The following is a 22,866-nucleotide window of genomic DNA, read 5'->3' as shown; positions in this document are numbered from 1 at the left end:
AATTACTTAAAAGTAATGAGCAAATAAGCTCTTCATGTACTACAAGCAGAAAAGCATTTCCAACAATTGTATTTTCAGACACAGCAAGGCAATCTTTTCTCGTGGTCCAATTCAGCCATTTAAGCTAAACTGCACAACCTCATGACCGTACAGAATCTTTCAAACATGAAATTTTTGGGAGAGAGTGCCTTATAGGCTCCACTAGTAACAATCAGCAGGTGTTTTCAGAGGCAGGAGGAATTGTTTTTCACATCGCTACTGCTTTACAAATATTACAGGGAGTTTTTCTATTTTATTAGATCATTTAATAGCAAACCTTCCTTACTAATAACTCCACCTGCAAAGATATAAAGCATTATCTTTAGTACAGTGGGATGATAGATATAAAAAATAAAATCACGAGAAATAGGACCAATCTGATCATTCTCAGTCAAAAGGTACAAAAACACTGATTCAAATAATCTCGGTTTTTAAACAGATGTAGACATACACAAACATACCAATAGCTAACAACATTATCAGTCTGAGCAAACTGATATAATTAATTGATATAATTGATATTCATCTCTAGGACCTTAATCCCTGGCTTTCTGATATTGTTGTTGCCCTTGGTTAAAATTTGGAACACTGCATTAGTCCAAGCAAATATTTCTAAAAAAGCATACTTTCACATATTTTTCTTTGTTTGTGTTCTCATTAAAGTCAGTTGAGAACAACTTTTAAGATTACAGTATGCTTTCACTAGAAAAATTTAACTTTAAATACATATGCTTCATATTCTTAAGGGTAGAGCAAATACCATCAAGACAATTACAGTTTTGCAGTAATTAAATCTTTGGTTTGCACCAAACAATGTAAAGAATGATCTTTGTTAAGAAATGTTGTGATGGATAAATTTTTATCAACTTGTATATGTATCTGGAAAAAACTAATAGTTTTAAGAGTTCTTTCTGTACTTCACTGGCTCTCCAGACAGTGGTTCTATTTAAGGCAACACCTAAAATGTATTGTTCTGGGTTACTACAATAACTGGGATGGAGTCTAACACAATTTAATGTACAAGCATTACACAAATTGAGAACACAAGCATTTCCAGTTAAACTCTTTTTTGCCTTCTCTAAGCACATACAGCATTCTGAAGTCCTATATTCCTTATGTCTCAAAGACACGATAATACAACCAACAGCAACTGTTAAAGATCACAATTTGACAGTATCCATACCTTGTACTCCCATAATAAGAATGTAACTATACAAAACAGTTATTACTCCTACAAAGCATAAGAAGTCTCAAAAACTGTCATCATTCATGGACATTTATACTGCAAATGCTTGTTTTGGTTTTTTTTCTTTGAACAGGACTCTCTTACTCTATAATCATACGTAGCATCTGGATTTTCATCACAGGCAATAACTTCTGGAGCCATCCAGTACGGAGTCCCAATAAAAGTGTTTCTCCTGCCAACTGTTCTGTCCAGCTGAGCACTCACACCAAAATCCACTGTGGGTGGGAAAAGAATAAAATAAAATAAGAGGGGAAAAATAATGCAGTGATTACTTTCATAAAGTGATTTGGAAACAAAACCCTGTAAATGTTCCATGTAGGAGGACCATGCTGAGGAAAAATACAATGATTAATCCTGAGGCAAATAAGCCCTTGTGGTTCACACACAATGTGCTTGGGCCACAAGTGTCAGGGAACACAGCAGAATACAATCATCTCTCCTGTACCTCTCACTGGTCTGCCTGGACAGAAGGGAAAGCACAGCTGCAAAAATACTGCTTGGGAGGCTGAGAAAGTGCTATTCCCTTCCCACATGGTGAAGCCAAGCACCTTTGCCTATACAGAAAGAGCCACTTCACAAAGGTACCTCTCATGCTGTGGGAAAACTGCATTCATAAACACCTTTCTGAACCTCCCTTTTGGCTCACCACTTTTTCTGCTCTAAAAAAAAAATGATCTGTTGTTCAGGGAATTGGTCTCTGCTTTGATGACAGAGCAATAGCATCAGTGGGAGCAAAAGACGAGGATTACTCAAGGAGCGCTAACTTTGAGCACACATGCACACACATTGTGAAAAAGATGCCCGTTTAATCACAAGGCAATTATATTACAAGGGTGTTTTCCACTCTTCAGTTCTCCCTGCTGACAACCAGTACTATATGTCCTTCTATACCAGTAGCAGCCTGTGTCAGCTTCACTGCATCCATCATCCGAGCGACACCGACAAACTGGTGTAGACAAGCTCAGTGGGAGCAATGGTTTGGAAGCTACTGTGCTCCATTTTGGACCAAACAAAGGAAAGCTCTCCCGAGAGCTTCCTCCTCCAGCAGCCGGGACATCTTCCCATGCCTTGTGCTGCAGGAAGGTGTAATGCAAAACAGAAGGGATGTGGGCTGGGTGGGAGGGCTTCAGCATGGCTCTATATTTAACGAAAAAAAGGTGGTGAGTGTAAGCGTGATACAAACGCAGAAGGTTAACATGTGCAATAACTGAAAGAGACAAATTAGAGAGGAAATAAAAAAGAGTATGTCCACTTGGCAGGGAGAGAAGAGGCCAGGGATGAGCACAGTTTTCGGCAAGCATGCCAGAGCTGGAACTGTGTTTTGAACTCGATGCTACGGCTCCCTTGAGAGTGCTGTCCAGATCATACTTTTGTGTCCAGAACGTGAACAGCAGGTGCTATTTTAATGAAAGCCAAATACAAGAGAGACTCCTGTCACTTCCCAAGTCCAGAATAAAGGGAATTAGAACAAATTCAAGCTCAGCAGGGTAAACAAAATGATCCCATCACTGATTCTCTGGCATGAAAGTCAACATCTTCTGACAAAATTCAACAACAACCTGCTTCATCCTCCCAAAGCAGGAGGAAATATATGCAGGCTGTCAATCCACAGGGAAGCAGTTACAGAGTATTCATGCTAGAAAACATGTTGTGGGGCTCTTAAATGATGAAATTAATTTCAGAACATCATAAAGCCAAAGGCTGAATGAATGAGGAAGTGGACATGTGTGCCTACTTACCAAGTTTCACTTCTGCATTCTCTGTTAACAGCACATTTTGCCCTTTGATATCCCTGTGAATCACGTGATGGGCATGAAGATGTGCCAACCCCTGCATTAAGGAGAAGAGAGGAAGGAGAGGATGTTCAGAGTTAGGCTCTTGGCTTAGCAACAGACTACCCATACCCAGCAGCCCCAGAGGTCACAGCACTGGGTCTTGTGCTCTTGCTCAGCAACTGGGTGCAATGGGACCCACAGCAGCCTTGTAGCAGCACACCACCCAAAGACAAAGGCCCCAGGGTATGCACACACTGTACATAAATACAGCCCAACATCTGCACTGTGCAAACACCTCTCCGCTGTCCTGTGAAGGAAGTTCAGCTCCCAGAAAGTCTCCGTGCACTTACACTGTAAACGACATCAGCATCAGTGCACATCACTGACATCTGACATGCACAGGGTCACACAGAATTTAGTCTGGGGAAGGGAGGTGGAAAGGAAAAGGATGCAGCATCAATATGCATATATGCACCCCTGAGAAGGAGTGGGATGATGATGGACTGGCAGTCATGTTTGAGGGCAAGGGATGACAGATGACAAAGAAATGCTCTGCTGCAAAGCTGCAGTTCTCTTCTCTAGCCTCCATACACATGAAGCCAGATAATTCTTCCTCAGGAAAAAAAAAATGCAAAAGAAAAGAAGAGGAAAAAAAATTTAAAAAAGCATAAGCATTATACTTTCCAAAGGAAACAAAACCTCCTGGCATACGGTGCTTTTTGTTGAGACAGCACCTGGATGCATGCCCCAAAGCGTTAGCCATGTGGAGGGAGGGCTGAGAAAGACATATGTTGCATTTTACTCTCTAATGTAATTGGGAGAACACGTAACCCTCTTAGCAACTGCCTGTATTTTGGTTTCTCCTCAGTTTTCTGCTTGGAAAATTGTAGTCTCTAGTGGGATCATCTTGCCTATTCTTGTTGCTCTCACAGGCTTTTAATTTTTTATGAAAAATAAAGAAATAGAAACTTTACAGCTGCAAGAGGTTAAGAGAGTAGTGGTTGCTGTAGAGAAGTATTTCCTAACACATGTTCTTCATTAAATGATCATTTACCAGTTTGCCTACATAACCACCGGGCTATTTTCTTTTTTTAAAACAATTAATGAGTGTGACAAAAAACCCACCATCCACAACTTCTCTCCACACATCATAAGCAAATCAAGGGGGCTGATGTCCCCAAAACTCTTCACTGACTGCTAATGTTAAGTGTGGTCTTATTTTTCACAGGAATGAAGGCTTTTCCACAGCTTCACACAGCATACTTTTTAAAGCCTTCTGCTACTCTGACCTAGCCAAAGAGATAATCATCTATCCTCTCCAGAGTACCATCCAACCTTACTGAAAAAACACATTTGGGTTTGCAAAGGGCTGGGAGGAGACAGAGGGGCATATCATTTTCCTGTAGTCCTCAGACTCCTCCAACCCCACGAGGATCCACTGGGTTGATCTTCACACCTGTGTCTCCACCTAAACCAATCTTCAGCCCTTTAGCTCATTTTAACTTTGTGTTACACAACCTACTCCATCTCTGACAAACTCTTGTGTCAAATCAAGTTTTGCAATGTCTCATAGCAATGTGAGTTTAGCGTTCCTTTTTTTCCAGATATTCCAGTTCCTGCTGGCCAGTAATTAAGGCTCCTTCTGCACATCTTTCCCTGGAATGAGAAAATAGCTTTCCCTAACTCTTTTCTGAGGTAAATAAATTTTTTTCCTCTTCTCAGCAAGCGTTTGACTGCTTTACCTAAGGAGAACCTAGAATGAATCCAATATAGCATGGAATACCTCCAAGGCCACAGAGCTCTCAAATCAAGCATACGATCAGTCCTGCAGAAGTTAGCTTTCTTCATATTAAAGCGTGCTATCCATTTGATTTGAAATACAACTTCTCCCTTGTAGACAACTTAAAATGTGCCAGCCCAAACGCCAGCAGCTGGACTCTCTTCTAGCGTTTGGAATTAGAGCAAGAGACCCGAATCATATGTCTCCCTTCATCCTCATCTTAAAAATTGCCGAGGCAAAGCAAACATATAACACAGACAACAGCAGCATTGATTTATGCAAGAGCCAGTGTTGGTTTCCTTTAACATAAAGCCCTTCAGAACTTCATTTACGATTAGGCAATTGAACGTGCTGTGTAGTGGTATGGGTAGGAGGCAATTTGTTTTACAAAAAAGCACGAGAAAACCATATCAGATTCACTTAGTGCAGCAAACAAATGCCACTTAAACTGTACCAACTGAAAATTAAATATTAAGAGTAACTAGTTAAAGTTTCAATTTTTGAAAAAAATGGTAAGTTGCAGCCCTATTCCCGAAAAACTTTTGCAGCGCCATCTGCTAGCACGGCCCAGCCACACATGATATAGCTGCTTGCTCTAGACAGACTGCAGGAATATACAATATGAGAGCACATCACAGCACAGAAGTCCTGACTGCTGGCCTGAGCCAACAACTCCCTTCCTCCATAGGTTTGATTAGGAGCAGAGAAAGACAGTTGCAGGCACATTCAGAAAAGTCCATTTCATACCCTACTGTGCTACAACACCGTTTCAGCCTCAGGTCTTGTGGACACTGTTTCACAGCTTCTACAACAGGTAAGGTCACTGGCTCTTCTGCTGGCTTCTCATGACTAAAAATTGCTATTTTCTGCAAGGTTGCTGTTACAATATACAGTACAACTCACACCCAGTTAAATGATGTGGAGCAGACATCTATCTGCTTCTATACGCTCTTCAAGTGATGAAATGGCTAATGGGATTGATCAGAAACAGCTTCTTGCAGAACCTCAAGCTAGGCTATGTCTTTTAAGACTGTTTCTGTGCAGAACAGATTATTTTCCTTACCCGGAGAATCTCTCTGGAGATATATGCTATCCAGTCTTCTTTCAGAGTATTCCCTTTCGTGTTCTTCACAAGGTCTGTGATAGACCCTGCTCCACAAAACTCCATAACAAGCTGAAAAACAAATATCAGTGTACAACCAACATTAAACACAGTTCTCAGCTGTTTAGCAAAGCCAAACAATCAGGTTGCAGCATTGATTTGGGAAACCCTTGTGAAGCAGAGAATAGAATTTATTTTACATATCTGCCTGGAAAATGGATTCAAGCAAATGTCTTCAATGTGTGTCAGACATATATGGAATATGTCTCATATCAGTTACCGCATTTGCAAGGGCTGATTTAATCACTGTAATTTAATGCTGGGAATCTGGATTTGCTCAGCTACTCAAAATGCATTAGCAGTAAGAGCACATCCAATACTGAAGGAATCAAACTGATCACACCATTGCAACACATCTTATCCTTTAACTCTCATTTATTTATGGAAGAACTTGCACTGATGACTATATCCTGCCATTTCAAACCCAAACTTCAGTCCTCTAGAGGGTGTAGATGAGGTGGGATGGGAAATGTAATAGGTACAATTCTCAAGTGGAGCTTTCTTTTTACAGTCACATATTCTTACTGCTCAGCTCAGCTGTCTTGTGCCCAAGAAACATGCTACTATCCATCGGGGAAGTGGGGAAAAAAAGTTACTTTAAGAACAAATCCACTGCTTATAGCACGCTTTGGTTCAGCCATCCTCTTAAGAATGTGTGATTAGTCTATGTGATTCACTTATCTATCTGTTCAGGCAAGCACCAAATTCTATTAGTTTGTCTTTCCATAACATGGTATTCCTGTCATCCTCAAATTACATCCAATAGGGAAAGACTTATGAACATGTTTGAAAAATATCTGCTTACCCACAGTTGGTCATCATGTCCTGGAGGACTTTTCTTAATGAAAGCACCATAATAAGTTGCAATATTTCTATGATGAGAATATTTCTTTAGCATATTAATCTCCAGTTTGATTTCTTCTTCTTCATCCTTTGGAAAAAAAATAAAACAAACCCCCATATGTTTAATATACCACATGTATTATTTATTTATCCTTCACTTTCACACAAGTAGGTTTTTTTAAGTTCGATTTTTACCAGCATCATGCTCAGGAAACCCATCCTAAAACTGTTTATTGAGATGGTCTAAAATAGGTCTTTACTTTCCCATGTTTTCAGCAGTGCAAAAAAGCAAACGAAGGATGCACTGGACTTGACCCAATGATGGAGCAGGACATAATCTATTCCAAAAACCCTGTGCTTATAATACCATAAGCAAATACATAGCTAGCAGGTTTTTATTGTATGTAACCCAGAGAACTAGAAACCCGGAAAAATCTGTGGATTTATGGTAGAGGAGTATTATTTACATCTTCCTCATTTTTTCTCCTTTAATTTTGAAAATTGCAACCAGTTCTATTTAACTGCCAGACAGCAGCTCCATGCAGCCAGCTGCTGAAGTAGGTTCCCATTTCAGTGCCAGCACGGGACTGGCACAGGAAAGCAGAGGTGGAGATCAGGAATTCCCCTCACTGCAAGGACAAAGCATTGGCCTCGTGCACAAGTTTCCTCCTCCTCCATCTGTCTCTGTGGAGGAAGAGCAAGTGCATCAGAAAGAACAGGCCAGGAGCCCGGCCAGTAAACAGGATGCTGGGACACAAAGGCAGAGGAAGGATTTCCCACAGCTCCCCCTGCTTCAGCCAGATGCCAAAAAGAGAGCAGCTCAGGTGAAGGGACGTCACCCCTTTAAAGAGATAGAACAGGTAACACTATGAAACTCCTCCTTAAAAACACCCACAATTTGTTTCTGAAGTGACAGTAGGACATGTTGCATGGAAGGATCCACATGCTTTGAGGTGGTGTCTGAGCAGGCAGCCAGCAGATACAGAAGAAGGAGCAGATGCCATCCCACCCCCAGCTCTCCCTTCCCATACCAAAGACAGTAGGAGTCTTCTTCAAGCACCTATCGAGGCAACAAATGAAAAGGCAGATGGATACCCCTTTAGGCACAATCTTTATTTTCTCCACATTTTTCTATCCTTAGATACCCAGGCAGAAGATGTCTACCCTAAATTAATTCCAGGAACAACCCAAAACTTCTGTTCCCTAGGGCTGCTGGCTGATGGGAATGGTAGCACATATTTTGATTATCCTGTGATGCCAAAGCTGATTGCATGATAAAATTTTAAGCCTTAAACTTCCTTGCAATTTGTACCATGCTAGCAATCAAATATCCTATTCATGACATATACAGATGTTAATACTAACTACATGTTAACTCTTTACACACACTAGTACACACAGCTTGAGTAAAAGAAGCTACTCTATGCTACAAAGCAAGCAATTATTTCAAATATTCTGATAGTAGGATGCAACGCTTAGTCGTAAACTATTATGACAGAATTCCCAAAATGCACCAGGGATAAACTATTCTTATATCTTCTCATGATGCATCTTTGAAGTAAAAATACTGTGTATTTCTGGAACACTGAACAAAATAGTAAAAGAATCTTGTAAATCAAAGTTCCCAGCGATCAGCAGCCCTGGGAGAAAGCGTTGTCAGAAAAGCTTTTTGAGCCAAAAGCTAACTTGGTGCTTCCTTAGCTGCTTCTGTTGTCCTTGCTGTTGCATAATTTTTTATTTATTTAGACCATATGCAAAAAGAAAAAAAAAAAGAGAAGAAGAATACATGCTTACTATACTAGGAACTACTATGCTGAACCTCTGAATTGTGTATTTAGGGAAAAAACTGTGATAGCTTTGTTAAACTTAATGGTTTGGGACTTAATTGCTGATAGGTTAATATGTATAATTGGATTAATCTGCTATTTTGAATGGACTTTTTAGATAAAAATTATTTCCTACCCTCAGCACAAGAACGCAATAGCTTTTACAATACAATGGGCAGGATGTCCTAAAGGTTGTCCATGTTTATCTATTGTAACAACAGCCAAAATGATAATACTTAGGATCTATTTCTGAAAAGTAAAATAATCAAAATCCCACCAAAATACCCAACAAACCAACCAACCAAACAAACAACCCCACCAAAAACACTGAGGAACAAACAACAAAAAAGGCACACACAGACCCAGCAGACTGCAGGCAGTTATTGCTCTTTCAGCTTTTCACTAAGGCTATGTCACAGCACCTGCTCAATGGCCTCCAGCAACCTCCAGCATCAACCTTAACTAAGGCTAATAATGGCCCTACACTTCTATTTCAGCCACCTTGGAGCATCTGTCCACAACACAAATAGCATCTCACCTACAGATCAATCCAGTCCAAAATCTAGTCTACAAAAATAAATGGATTTGGTAATTCTTGCCAGACTCTGGAGGACTCCACTTACTTAGTGCGGATCGATAACTCCCTGGCAATGAGTCCTGAAGACTTTGTGGTGACAGGAACTATCATGAGGATTAATCAGCACAGAGAACGCTGCAGCACAACTGCAGTAAAGCAACTGGTGGAATATTTAAAAAAAAAAACCGAAATTTTACAAAAAAAAAAAGGTTGGCCAGACCAAAGGTGTTCTGTTCCAGATTCAGGAGTGGGGGGGTTTTCCAGGGTGCAGCTCATTTCATTCCCATGTGGACATCTGAAAGAGGCCAAACAATGTGCGCCCTACTGGTGTTTACTTCTCCCCGCTAACTACAAAAGGAGGGTGAGGTCATTAGCAAAGATGCAGACACCACTCTTGCAGATGTCTTGCACCAGGATGACATGAATCCCACCCAAAAATCTCACTGGATAAGACCATTTCCACACAGGTCTCCTTATGGACACACATGCCTCAAGGAGGGTATGCTGCAGCCTGCAGAAGGGATCCTCCTGCACAGAGCGAGGTGTTTTGGCAGCCGTCCTGGGATCTGGACATGTGAGCCAGTCTCAGAAAGTGAAAGTCCCTCACCTCCTCCCAACAACACATGCACTGCACCACTAACAGTCCCTTCATTTACAGAGGCACTGGTATCACAAAAGGAGAAAATTAAAATTGGTTGAGGCAAGAGACTGTCATTCTCATGAAGTAATACAAAAGTACATCCTTTTTTCTTGGAGAAGAGAGGCAGCTGGTGAGTCCTTCCTAGTGATTTTATGCAGCTGGCATTAATTACCACTTTAAGCCATTATCTGTGGATACAAACTCCCAATTGAAACCTTCTTTGTCTCCCCTGTGATTGGGCTGGTGTGTTTTATACTTCTACGTTTGCTGGCTGTTTGTGACAGCACGTCTGACTACCAGTAATTTTTTCAGCAAGCTATACTTTCACAAGACTCACGTGGTTGGATCAAGCTTGGAGCAGCTTTCCTCTCCCTTTCCATGTGTTTCCCTTCAGAGATTAAATGGACATGTCAGCATTCCTAGGGATTTCTAACTGCAACGCTCTTTGATCAAAATAATTTTGCCTGTAAGATTAAAACCCACATACGATGCCGGCATAGAAATCCACCTATGTACACTAAGATATTTCTGATCATTTGAACTAGCACAGTAAAAATAAAATCAGTCATGTTACCTCTCAGCATGCCACCCAGCGGCACCTGATCAGCTCGCTTACGGTCATAGCACAAAATCTCAACACCACTTATCCTTCCATTCATCATTGCATGCTAAATATCAGTACAGGTTTTTCTGCATGTAGATGGCAAATCAATGACTTCTTATTTTCATTACATCAACATTTACAAAATTGTGATGATTTAAGTAGCTAATTTTTAAGTATCTGACCATGGTTGCCATGGAAGTAACTCCCAGTCAAATAAAAGCTACTAGAATAGATCCATATATGGAAGATTAACCTGGACAACTCGATTATTCCATTTCATCATGTTTTCCAAAGGTAACACCCCACCCTCCACATCATTATTGGAAGAAAATTCTGTTTATTTACACAAATTTTTAGAAGATGAGGAACGCAGAAACACTTCGCTGGACATTTTCTACACTTCATTGTGTAGGGATGGAAAAGAAGAGAATTAAGCTCTAGAAGTATCAGAAGCAGGGAGGACATAACCAAAGGAAAAGAAAAATCACGTCATGTCTGACGTGTTTCTATATACTTCTCTAAACATCATTTGCCTCAATGCCTCAGGAGACTAAGCACAACAGTTCTGACATGTTCCAGCATTAAAACTGCTATGAGACCCCTACAAGAATCTGTCTCTGAGAAACACATTTCAGGAAGGAAGGGGGAAGTATAAACTCCATAGCACAATGAAATTATTTCAGGAGCTGAATTTTAAAATTAAAAAAAATACAAGCCACCTAAGCATAGAGAAAAGACATGTCCTAGGGCATGTAAGTGGTGACTTTCCATTCAAACTCCCCCAGGTGGAAGACCTGTCTGACCACTGCTCTTTGCCAGTTGTTGATTCTGCCCTCTTAAGGGATTGGCACTGCTCAAGGAAAAGAAACTCAGGAAAATTTCAGAAGATTTTATTTACCCTAGTAATATGATGAGGATAAATGCAAATGAGAAAACACAGTCCAGCAAGGATAAAGCAAGACAATGTTCTGTGATAAAGGCAAGAGCAAGTATACCTACCCCACCAGATGACTTATATGCTGCTCTAAATCAGTATGAAGTGGAATACAAATTGGTCCCTTCAGTAACTTTGCTTTTTGATTTAAGAAATGAGACAGTGACAAATCTCAGCTCTCCCCGTACAAATGGCACCCAGTCATTTTAAGCCACAACCAAGGGTTTTAAGAATGAATATCATGACCAAACAGTGGAAAGCCAAACACACTAGCAAAGGTGTTTTCGTTTGCTTTCCCAATGCTGTTCACAAAGCTCTGCCTGCCTACACCCAGGAAGCTGCCCTCCCTGGAAAATGGCAGCTGGCAATGCTCTGCCTGCAGTTTCAGAGTAAGCTGAGCTGTGGAGGATCATGAGCTCCAGTGGTAACTTGTGGAATTTGGGAATCTTTAGATTACAGGAGAGTTGGGATCTGTGCAGAGTGGCAGACAGCAGCCTCAGCCCAAACAACCCAGCCCAGGGCTGGGAGGGAAAAGGGACTTCTAATCCACAGACCCCCAGAGTGGTGGAGAGGAGACCAGTTTGCCTTCAGAGGCACCAAAATGATGACGATTTGCCCCTTCTTTCACTATGTGCCTCTGACACAAAAGTTAAAGAAAAACAGGAGAAACTCACAAGAAACCCAGTTTATTTTCTTTTCAGCTTCTTCTCACTTTTCATTTCTGCCCTCTACCCATATAAAAAAAAAACAAACAAAAAAACCCAAAAACTCCTAAAAGACACCAAAACCACAAAGAAAAGTCTTCCTCAATAAATCACAACTAACTTTCGCAAACCACCTTTCTGCTTGAGTGTCACAACCCCCCTACTCCTCGCACACCAGACCTGGCCGGCATCCATTCAGAGCACAATCTGTCCAGGACAGGGAAAGTCTGAATAGTGCCTAGCACAAGAAGTGACCTTTTCTGCTGCTGGAATCCGTAATATATAGAGTTGTTAATAAAGTTCTCACACACGAGGGAGATGTTTTGGCAAGGAAAGTTGGGCCAATATTGCACATAGCACGGTACTTGAACTGGGAGCTGTGGTGCTGCCTCCACGCAAGGAAGGAGATTGTAATTTTGGGAGGAACCAAACCACAAGAGCAATGATACTTCAAGTGCCGGGTAAGTCCCTGCCAGTGACTGCCAAGGTAGGAAGTTTGTATAAAGCAGAGCAGCTTGCAGTGTGGAGAGTGCAATGTGGAAAAACGTGATCCTCTCCAACATCACAATGGAGTGTTGGAATTGGGAATATGACATAAAATAGTTTTTAAGAGGAAAATCAAACACAGTTTTCTTGGGAGGGAAAGTCTAAAGAAAAGACTTTAATCGAGAGCTGCAGTAAACAGTTATCAAGTCCATATACAGTTCCTCCTAAATCTTAACATACAAGAGCGTCCAACTTTCTTATTACATCCCATTTCTTGAGAGTCTTTTACAAGACTTTGAGCATTGTCACCCTCAAGCTAAAGACCTCATGCAAGTTTATTTCCCTTCTGTCTCTCTCCTCTGTTACCTTCTCACTCCCAGCACTCTCTGTGCCTGTTTCACTTCACATGCAAGGTCTCTTTTTCACAGACTCTCCCCACCTTGGCATCAGCACATTAATTTCTCTGCACTGTCATTCAAGTCCTTCCCTAACACAGACTTTTTCAAAGGCCTTCAGACTGTTCACTCTTAAGAAAAGGCGTCTATCATGCCACACACTCAGTGACACAAAAGGAAACTAGACACCCAGCAAGCAGTGGCACAGGTGGTGAGCATTGCCCCGCCCCCCCCAAATGCTATTGAGGGTGCCTCTCAGACTTTGCCCCTTGTTCACAAATGCAGCCCAAGCAGAGCAAGCCCTTCACGGGTTTTACCCACCCTGTCACTGTGAGCTGCCCACCAGCCTCCGAGCTGCTGACGCTGCCAGCACAGAGCCATGCTGCCAGAAACAGCAAACCGGCAACACTGCTCAGGCAGAGTAATTGCAGAAGACAGCTGTGAAGCTTTTTCAAGGGTCAAAAAAACCTCAGTTTCGTGAAGACTGGCTGGTAGAACAGTGCTGTCCTTATGACCACGTTCGGTTACCTTCAGTGGCAACATTTCATCAAGCAGGTGAGGAACACACTTCCAAACACATACAAAACAGAAGCTCCTTTGTCTCCCCTTGGCACAACACCCTCTCTACTGCATGCTAAAGGCACCATTTGAAACAAGGGAGAAAACGAGCCAAGTTGCTCACAGCAGTGCCATCGCTGAGGCTGCAGCCATAAAGCGACAGTTAAATTAACTGGACAAAGGCATGAGGGAGGGCGAGCTCTTCAGCAGGGTCCCAGCACTGCCTGAAGGAGCCTGTGTAGCAGCATTGTGCAGGCATGGGAGATGGAATCACGTACAGGCAGGAAGGAGCCAAAAACCACGTGAAAACAATACTTGCCTATTGTCTCCCTGCAAACCACCTCCTCTGCCAGTCACTCCGACAATATTTTCTTTCTTGCCTGATGTGCCTCCAGTGCTTTTGCTGGTCATTCAATGAGCTGCTCTGAAGGCAAAGAAACTGCACCACCGCTGACCTCCCTCGGTAAAACCCCAGGATGCCACAGGCTTTTTCCAAAGACAACTAGGAGAGAAACCTCCTACGGGCAAATCCCTTCAACCATTTCCAACACTAGTCCCTCAATCCTAGATATGATTACTTAAAAGAGTTTCCTGCTCAGATTGCATGTTTGTCCTAGTTACAATTCAACTGTCCATCCTCATCAAGCCTAAATTATTTACAGGTTATGCAACAAGCTAGCCTTATACTGACATCTTCGGAGCTCTCATAAAAAAGGGAATGTTTAGTACCCTACTTACATCACTATTATTCACACTAAAAATGCCTGTTGCTATACAATTCTACATCCAGTCTCAGATTTCTTGTAATCAGAACAAGCCCTTGCTAGCAGATATGAAAAGTAAGCTTCTGTGTGAAGGAAAGAAATTATAGCAATCTCCTTTACACAAAGTTCCAGGCTCAGACAATATGAGGAGATGTAGATGCTGGAGAGAAAACAGACTAATGTACAATGCCAAAAAGTTGAACAGCTTTTCTGCTTTCAATCTCAGTGTGCATTTGATGCCAAGGAAAGCAGCATCTCTGGGGGTGACAGAGACAAGGGAGGCATTTGCCCACTGCCTCGCCCCTGCTTTCCCCTGGGCAATATGAAGCTCCATTGCTCCCACCTGGAAGGCAGATCTCCTTCCCAAAGGGGATCAACACATGGGTTCCTCCCTTCGTGTCCAGTCCAGACAGTGCTGGGTCATGGTTTGGACCTGGGAGGTGGAAAAGGCTCCCAAGTCCTGCAGGCTTCATGCAGCTGGAGAGATTCAACAAGAAACTGAAGTTCTGGTTTGAGACAAAGCTTTAAACTCAGAGGAGGGGAGAAGGCAAACATCTGAGAGAGGAGAGAAAACAAAAGGTTGAAATGACTGAAAGCAGATTTCCTATGCACTGGTGTGTGAGGAGTAGGGAGGTTGTGACACTCAAGCAGAAATGTAAGCTGAGAAGGTAAAATACCTTAAAAATAGCAGTTCTAACATAACGCTAATGTCCTTCTACTACATACATCATGAAAACCTACAATTACATGAACACACTAATTCCCTCACAGGACAGTTTCATTCAGTATACAGGCCCACACCCACAATGACCAACAAGCCCTGTAGGCGAAAAGGGAAGAGGAATTTATTTACAACACCTCTTTCATTTCATACATGGAATGAAACCCAAATGCTAAAAGACATAAAATATCCCAACAGTTTGGGATAACAAACACGAAAGTTATCATGATGCACACCCAAACAGGAACAGAACAAGTGAGAGGAAGGAAAAGTAATCCCATTCTGGTTTTCCCTGAGGCTGTTTCACATAGGATCCTTTATCAAAAAGAGATGGGTCTGGAGAAACAGCTTACAAGAGAAACTCAGTAACTCCATCACATGCCACCATTTCTTTGCCTAACAGTGATGAAGGGCTTGGCACAGCTCAGTACCTTACATTATATAGGCCAAAAGCAAATAGATAGATTTGCAAAGCAGAGGGGGCAGCCTGGCAACAGTATTCCAAAATCAATCACACATTAAAAAATAAAATTTAAAAAAACCCCAACCAACTAAACAAACAAAACAAAAAAAACATCCAAACCAAAACTGGGGAGCACAAACAAGCACCACCACAACTGCCAGCAGCGAGTAGCTGGCAGCCTCAAAGCAGGTACCTCACGCTTCTAGGAGACAGAGTCCCACCAGTGATTTTCACCCCTCTATAGGATGAATACCACCTCAGGTGGACAGACCTGTCCCCTCACAGGCACCTTTCCCCCCATGCTAAATTGTAGATGCCCAGGTCACCTACATTCTAGCCTTCAGCACAACCCCGTGTGCCTAAAATTCAATAGAATGAATCCAGACTTTGGTTACTAGCAGCATCAACGGTTAAAGCCAGTAAACAGCTGCTGGAAGACTACAAATTTATTATGGACTTTGGTTTCTGAACCCAAATCTACTGGTATGTGCAAGAGGAACTTTGTAGCATATTGCTAATCCCTCAGCTGTCCACATTCCCTAAGTCCTCTAGGCTTTAATTAAGGAAACTCTTCCTATTAAAATGTTGTGAGTGCTGTAATTTTTCCTTCCAAATATTTAAAACTCCATCTGCAACACTAACAAAGCCCTGTATTTTGTCAGAAAATGAGTACTAAGAAAAGCCTCGAAAACAAAATCACGTCATTTTCTCTGCAACCCCGCAATCCACTTCTATAAAGTGGCATACTTCACTTAGCCCACTACTACGAAGAAACAGATTTAATGCTTCTTTTCTAAAGTAGTCTATGTCTCTCTGAGGTACAACTGCCAGATGAAACAACATCAAACAGACAGCCATCACATACACAAACATCGAAGGTAATACACGGGCTTAAGAAGCAATATGCACGCTTAATGCCCATTTTTAGTGCAGCTGGTAACCTACGCTCTTGTTTTACACCCACAAAAGGAAAACTCGAAATTTTGGGCTATGCTACAGCTTCCAAAAAACTTCCTGTAAGCAAGGACTTGTGTGAGATCATGATCTGACTTATTCAACACAAGGTTTCTTTTGTGAAGCAGCCAAAATATGTAAATTACGCAGGAATAAAAGGAATCATCCGATCTGTACATGTGTCTTACCAACATGATTGAATGACACAGTGTGAGTGCACAAGTCCTTACAAGTTTTGATTTCAGTTAATCTTTGCCTAAAGGTTAAACACTTCAGCACCTCTGGTCCAATATTAGTCATTGCTCAGCCTCTGTCAGTAATCTGCAGCTTTCTCCCCTGCCTTATGCAGAGAAAGTACTGCAAATGCAAAAAGCCAGGTGCAAACAGGGAGGACCCAGAAGGTTAAAACGCCTGTTCCTCTCACCTGATGAGGGACAGAAAGGATCACAAAGAAAGCTGCGACACCAGCCCACTATCCTGTGTTTGAGAAACAGGGTGAATAAATACTGTCTGTGCAGACTGTGGGTGGCTGGGATGAGGAAAAGGGAGGAGAATGGACCAAGCCCTACAGGCTTGTCAAATTCCGTTTTCAATTTTAAAAATACCCCAGAAAATACCTTTGGTTTCTTTCACCAATATTGCAAGCAAAGACTGCTTTAAAAGCCAACAGGAGGGCAAAGGCTTGCTCCTCCTCCCTTTGCCACCATCTCCCCCTTCTCTTCCTTCTTTCTCTGGTTTGGTGAGAATTGCTCCTCAAAGCAGTGACAGAGCAGAGAATTAACATCAGGTCAGTATATGTGACACCATCAGCCCTGCATACAACTACTGAAACACCCTATCCAAGTCCTCAAATCACCTGCTACCTCTTGGGGAGGAATTCACTCCTTCTCCAAAGTATAAACTCAGGCCCATGATTGATGCCAGATGAGACCCAGGGTTTCTTTTCCTCCCTGCTCTTCTGCAGCATTTCCAAAACCTAAAACCTAACAGCAGTTTTGGGGGTGAAAAGGCAACACCAAGCTCAGCTACTCTGTGGAAATAAAAAATAAATAACTAGAAATATATACACTGAGAGGAGCTTTTCTGGATCAAAGACCTCTCCAACTTGCTTGTTCACGTGCAGATGAGATCCACGCTTATAAACCCTAAGGGTTTTCAAAGCAAGAAGGAATACAGATATTATATTTTACCTCTAAAATATACTCATGCTCAGAAATACAGCTCTCTTTAAAAAGGGAAATCCACTACAGAATGATTTACAACTGACAGACAAGATGATGATGTCTGTAATTATCAGGTCCCACCACTCAAATTACAATTTACCAGCAGACACACAAGCTACTTGATTCACAGTTAACATTTTCTTCAGTACACACCAGGTCCTTTCTAAAACAATAGGGGAGACAGACAGCCTCTATCAGTTACAGAAAAATGTGGCTGCTGACAGAGGAATTTAAGGATGTCAGAGGGGCAAATTTCCCTTCATGTTTGTGCCAAACCTTCACGGAGGGCACATGACAACCAGGGCTGTGACTAAAAGGGTTTTCCTTTTTGTTCAGACAGGAACAGCTGTTAGACAGGTACAGAGGTATAGCCACGTCTGGGCACACGTGATAAGCGAGTTCTTTATAAAATCAGTTGCTGACGTTTTGATTTTCTTTGGTAGATTAACGCTGACTTATGCACAGCATTTAAAATCGCCCTGCACTGCCAAAGCTTTATAAAGGCTGCGCACTTTAGCGTACAAGTTAAGTGCATTTGGCATTATGCCACAATGTACAAAATCATTTTCATGCAGCTGCCAGTAGAAGGGAGCTATATTCTTGAACCAGATGTTTTTGTTGTCGGTGCTGCCAAGCACGCCTGGAACCTCACAGCTGAGCAGTGCTGCAGGAGTGAATTAACAATGAACAGAGCCACAAGATGCTCATGTCCATCTACTACGTGGGGTGTCACGGTCCCCTCTCTACCTTCCCTCCTGCTCTCTGAGCAAGAAGGCTGCAGATAGCCGGCTAATTATTTACCTGTCTGGAAAGAAAAGCCCTCCTGCCTCCTTTAGGATAAATAAAAATCAACAAATACTTGCAAATAATATTACACCCCAGCTGCATTTACCCTTAGCTGGGCAGGTGACAAAGAGACCATGATTAACAGCCAAGAAAATAGGACCAGAGAAAATATAAAATGGTCCTAATACTACATTAAACTTTTGGTGTTGCTGCTGGGCTGTGAACAGGCAACCATTTATTAAAAAGTATTTCACTTCAAAAATCAGAGCTGCTATGGAATCTCACCCTCCAGTATAAAAACAAACAGCCCAGATTCCAGCACAAGTCTCTCACTCTTGAGCTGAAACCCTGAGAGCACTGGTAGGAGTTTTGGGACAGAAGACCACTTCCTAACCCCAACACCAGCTCCCAGTGAGGTTCAGCTGCTCTTTGCCTTCCTGCACCCATGCTGCAAAGCAAGGCCTCCTGCCAGACCTATCTGCCAGCCTTGCCTTGTCTGTCACAACTGCACAAGACCAGCAGAGGGGACCTGTGGGGCTGCAGAGGCTGAAATACTAAATTGTCAGATAGCTGCTTAAAACTGCAGATGGGTACTCAGAGCAGGCAGAAAGCAGTCCAAACAGGAACAAGGGAGTCAGGCACCGACACCTGGGTGCTGATAAGAAGAAAATGAGCTTTACTCAGTCCAAAGCTCCCCTGTGACAGGGCCTATATCAACCACAAAGTCTGTAAGAGAAACTCAAGAGGCCAGGCCACTTCACTCAGAAATAAAGAGCCCTGCACCAGTCAGGGAAGAGGTAGAAGCACATCCACCACCTCACCCAGGCTGCAGCCCACCCCGAGGCAGAGATGGGGGGAAACACCTCTCCTTCAGGCTTGTGGCTAGGGACTCCTTCTTTGTTTATTCCACTCTCTGGGCACCATACACGTTCAAAGAGAAAGGTGACGAAAAGGGGGGTGGGGGTGTGAGCCTGCTGGGAGCTGCTCTGGGGGCTCTTTTCTCAGGCAGACAGTTCAGACAGGCACAGTTCACTCCTGCAGCACAAGTCCCTGTTAAAAAGTGAAACTCAGCAACTTGCCTGTAAAATAAAAGCAGGCATAACATGTTTTACTGAAACCCTCCAATACATAATATAATCTGATCTCCCTCAGAAAAAGTATTGATTTGGTTTCCCCGCCCTCCAATAGCTAGCACATCTCCTATGCCCCAGCCTGCCCAAGCAGTGCCTTCCTTAAGGATATATATAAATTTCGGCAGTTAAAAAAAAAAACAAAATAAAACTACAGAAAACATCACCTCTCTTGTTCAGATAAATAACTGGTCATCTTCTCAGGGACTTTTTTCTGTTAAAATAAAAGTAATGCTATCACTACAGGGTCTCAGGGGAAGATGACTCATGAGCAGGAAAGAGCCTGAAATTCTGTGCTCATGGTATTTACCCCAACAGATATTACAACTTTTTACTATGCTAGTCTGGTAACACGATGAAGTGGCAGTTTGAAGAAACCTTCCCTTAATCACACTTGATTTGAAACCAGACAAAGAGCAATTAGCCCAGCCAAAGGGGTGGGGGGGGAAGGGGGAACACACAGTTACATCCAAAGGAGGAAACCTAGATTGTTTGGAGAGAGATTCAAAATTCAGGAGGATATGGTTCAAGGCACCGGATTTGCTCAGAGAAGAGCTGTGGGACAATAAAGTCATGCACAAAGGGACAGGCTGCAGCAACCCTGCCAGCTCCAGCTCCACCATCGAGGCAAGGATCCACTGTTCAGTTTGGAAACATTACCAAGCAGCATGGAAGCAGCAGAAATCCCACACACAGCAAATTGGACCTCTCCAGTAGTCGGATAGAAGCAGCTAAGTGAAAGACCATGTGTTGAGGAGGTCAGCTTCTGCCAGACTACAGGCATCCGAACAAAGCCCGTCATGGCTGTAGGCTCCTCTCCTGCAGTTTCCTGCAAACTGGTCCCTCCAACAGGCACATGGAGAAATCCCAAAGCCCACTCAAAAAGAAAAGCCTCGCAGAAATTGCTGGTTAAATTAGTTAAGCTTGTCTTTGCTGATTTACTAACAAATAATGCACCACTAGGAAAAGCTTTTAGCTGCACTCTGGCTGGCATGAATTAAAAAGTGAGAGGTCGGGGGTGTAGAATAGGAAAAGGAAAAATAGGGAGTCTAGTATAAAGATAGAAAAACATAATACTAATACTACTATCACTAACAATAAGAACAGGAAATTCTAAGATTGCCTATGTGCTTTCTTTTTTTTTTTTTTAAACAAAAAAACTCTTCCCCAAAACAGCTCCATCTGTAGTCTCTGAGCATCTGGGGGTTTCTGCCAAAGTGATCAGCAGCAAAGAGCTAGCATTTGTCTTTGAATCGCAGCCATTATGTGCTTCAGTGTTCCCACACCACAGAGAGAAATTGGAGGCACTCACAAGTCTTCCTGGGCTAACGCTGAGCCACTGATCCAAAGCACAAGGGATGATGGCAGTGCATGTGTGCTGCTGCATATAAAGGCAAGGCATGAGGGAAAAAAACGGACATTGCTGCTTTTCATGACCTATAAAACTTCATGACTGAAAGCGGGCTTGGCTGAGGGCAGCTCTCCAACTCACTGGCAAACCTCTTCAAAGCAAGACATCCAGCTAGGGTTGTCTTTCACACAATACACTCCTTATTCCCTCCCGCCTTTGGTTTGTGAGCAGAGACTTTCCCCCAGGAACCACAGCATGTACAGCCATGCAAGAGTCATGACCCAGTTTTGGCCACCTCTCCCCAGTGCCAACATTGAGGTGCTGGCCTGGAGAACAGACCCATGCCCGCGCACACCCGTACGTTCCAGTCACTTCACCATCAGGGAAGTGCAGGGCACTGCAAAACCCTTTATGTACCATTATCTGTCCACCAGCCCTACTCACCTCACACCTGTAAGGCCAGGTAAGGCCTTGTTTTACCACTTTTCTTGTAAACATGATTCAAAGAGAAGGTTTAAAAGGGAAAAAAAGTAATGATGAAAGAAGTTCTCCGAATGGAAGATGTCAAAAAACTGCTGAACACCAGTAAGCTTCTACTAGTATAACTCAAAGTTTGTCTCTGTTACAATGCTGTGTATCAGATTTCAGAAGAAACTTCTGGCTCTTGACATTACGTGGAAGGCAAGCAGGTTTCTCCCTCTGAAGCCCTCTAGTGATGAACAAAAGCAGAGCAGTTACAGAAGTATTCACTTTGTGTGCAATCAGGAGGGAAAAATGCAGACAAACACCTGCATAAGGGGTCACTGCTCATCAGCCACACCAGGTCAAGATGGCCATGTTTCAAGGGTTGGACTGGATGATCTTGTAGATCTCTTCCAACCTTGCTGATTCTACGATTCTGTGATATTTTTATATGTCAAAGTGGCAAATCATTAGATGTATCATATGCAACAATGTTAAAATGAGCATTGTTTCCCACAACAAACTCTGCTCTAACACCTTACATATCTTAAGACCACTTTATTGCCAAAAAACCTGCTGATTTAAAGCCTATGTAATATATGGAGGAAGAATGGGTGACATCCAGTAAATTAGCAATGGGAGCACACACAGCAAGGGCAGGCTGGGCTTTTGATTACAAACTTCATTTAAAGCAAACAGACGCCTTTCAGAGGTAGACCTACTTTGGCCACTTGGATTAGCCCACTGAAGGGTTGTTTTCTTTTGCCATTCACTAACCAAAGCACCCTTAAACTCAGGGTTAACAAGGTTCTTTGCCTGCAAACATGGGGCATGGTCCAAAATGTGGTTCAGACAAGCCAGTTTCCCATGGGTCACCAGATTGGAGGTGGCTGGCATCACACATCCTCAGCACAGGCTTTCTGGCTCTGGTACTGGAACTGAGCTTGCCACACAGTAATTCTTTGCTCTGACATTATCCTGAACACTGGAATTCAGAATCACAATAAATGTTATGGAAATGGTCCAAAGAAGAAAATGAAGTAATTTCTGAGGCAAGCAAGCAGACTAAAAATAGTTGCAACTAAAACTGTTGCACAGTGGAAGGAATCAGAGGGTGGGGGAATCTCTGCAGAAGACCTTTGCACTCCATTCTTTATTCCTAAATCTGTAGGTGTGGAGCACAACAAACAGTTCCTCAGCAGCCACCACAGGTGGCTGAGAAAGATGAAGCCAGAATGTTGGAAAGGTGTTGCAGCTGACTTTCATTCTGGGTTAACACTGCAAAGGGATGGTCGTGGGTTCCTCAGGCAGCCTCATGACTGTAACCTTGCAGAGCTGCTGCTGCAGGCCAGCTCCCAGATGCTACCTTTCCCACTCCCTGACTTGCCTGGCCCCTCTCACCCACTACCCTGGCCAGCTTTAGGAGGGCAAAAACAGTAGAAA

The 22,866-nt window shown here is 42.7% G+C and overlaps 1 protein-coding gene across 9 annotated transcripts in view; it reads right to left on the bottom strand.

Moving 5' to 3' along the window:
* The window catches only part of MAP4K4 (mitogen-activated protein kinase kinase kinase kinase 4), a 170,488-nt gene that overhangs the window by 57,377 nt on the left and 90,245 nt on the right, over positions 1–22,866 (bottom strand). For all 9 annotated transcript variants that reach the window (XM_051806931.1, XM_051806932.1, XM_051806937.1 and 6 more), the window contains exons 4-7: positions 6,808–6,933; positions 5,904–6,014; positions 3,025–3,115; positions 1,370–1,500 (exon numbers count right to left, since the gene is read on the bottom strand). In XM_051806931.1, coding sequence (XP_051662891.1) covers positions 1,370–1,500; positions 3,025–3,115; positions 5,904–6,014; positions 6,808–6,933 — 459 coding nt within the window. The remainder of the gene's footprint in view (positions 1–1,369; positions 1,501–3,024; positions 3,116–5,903; positions 6,015–6,807; positions 6,934–22,866) is intronic.

This window comes from Manacus candei, unplaced genomic scaffold, assembly GCF_025592945.1.
Source record: "Manacus candei isolate 608988 ecotype Guabito, Panama unplaced genomic scaffold, ASM2559294v1 h1tg000069l, whole genome shotgun sequence".
Taxonomy (NCBI): domain Eukaryota; kingdom Metazoa; phylum Chordata; class Aves; order Passeriformes; family Pipridae; genus Manacus; species Manacus candei.
The sequence above is the reverse complement of the archived record's forward strand: the minus strand, read 5'-3'. Positions and strand labels throughout refer to the sequence as shown.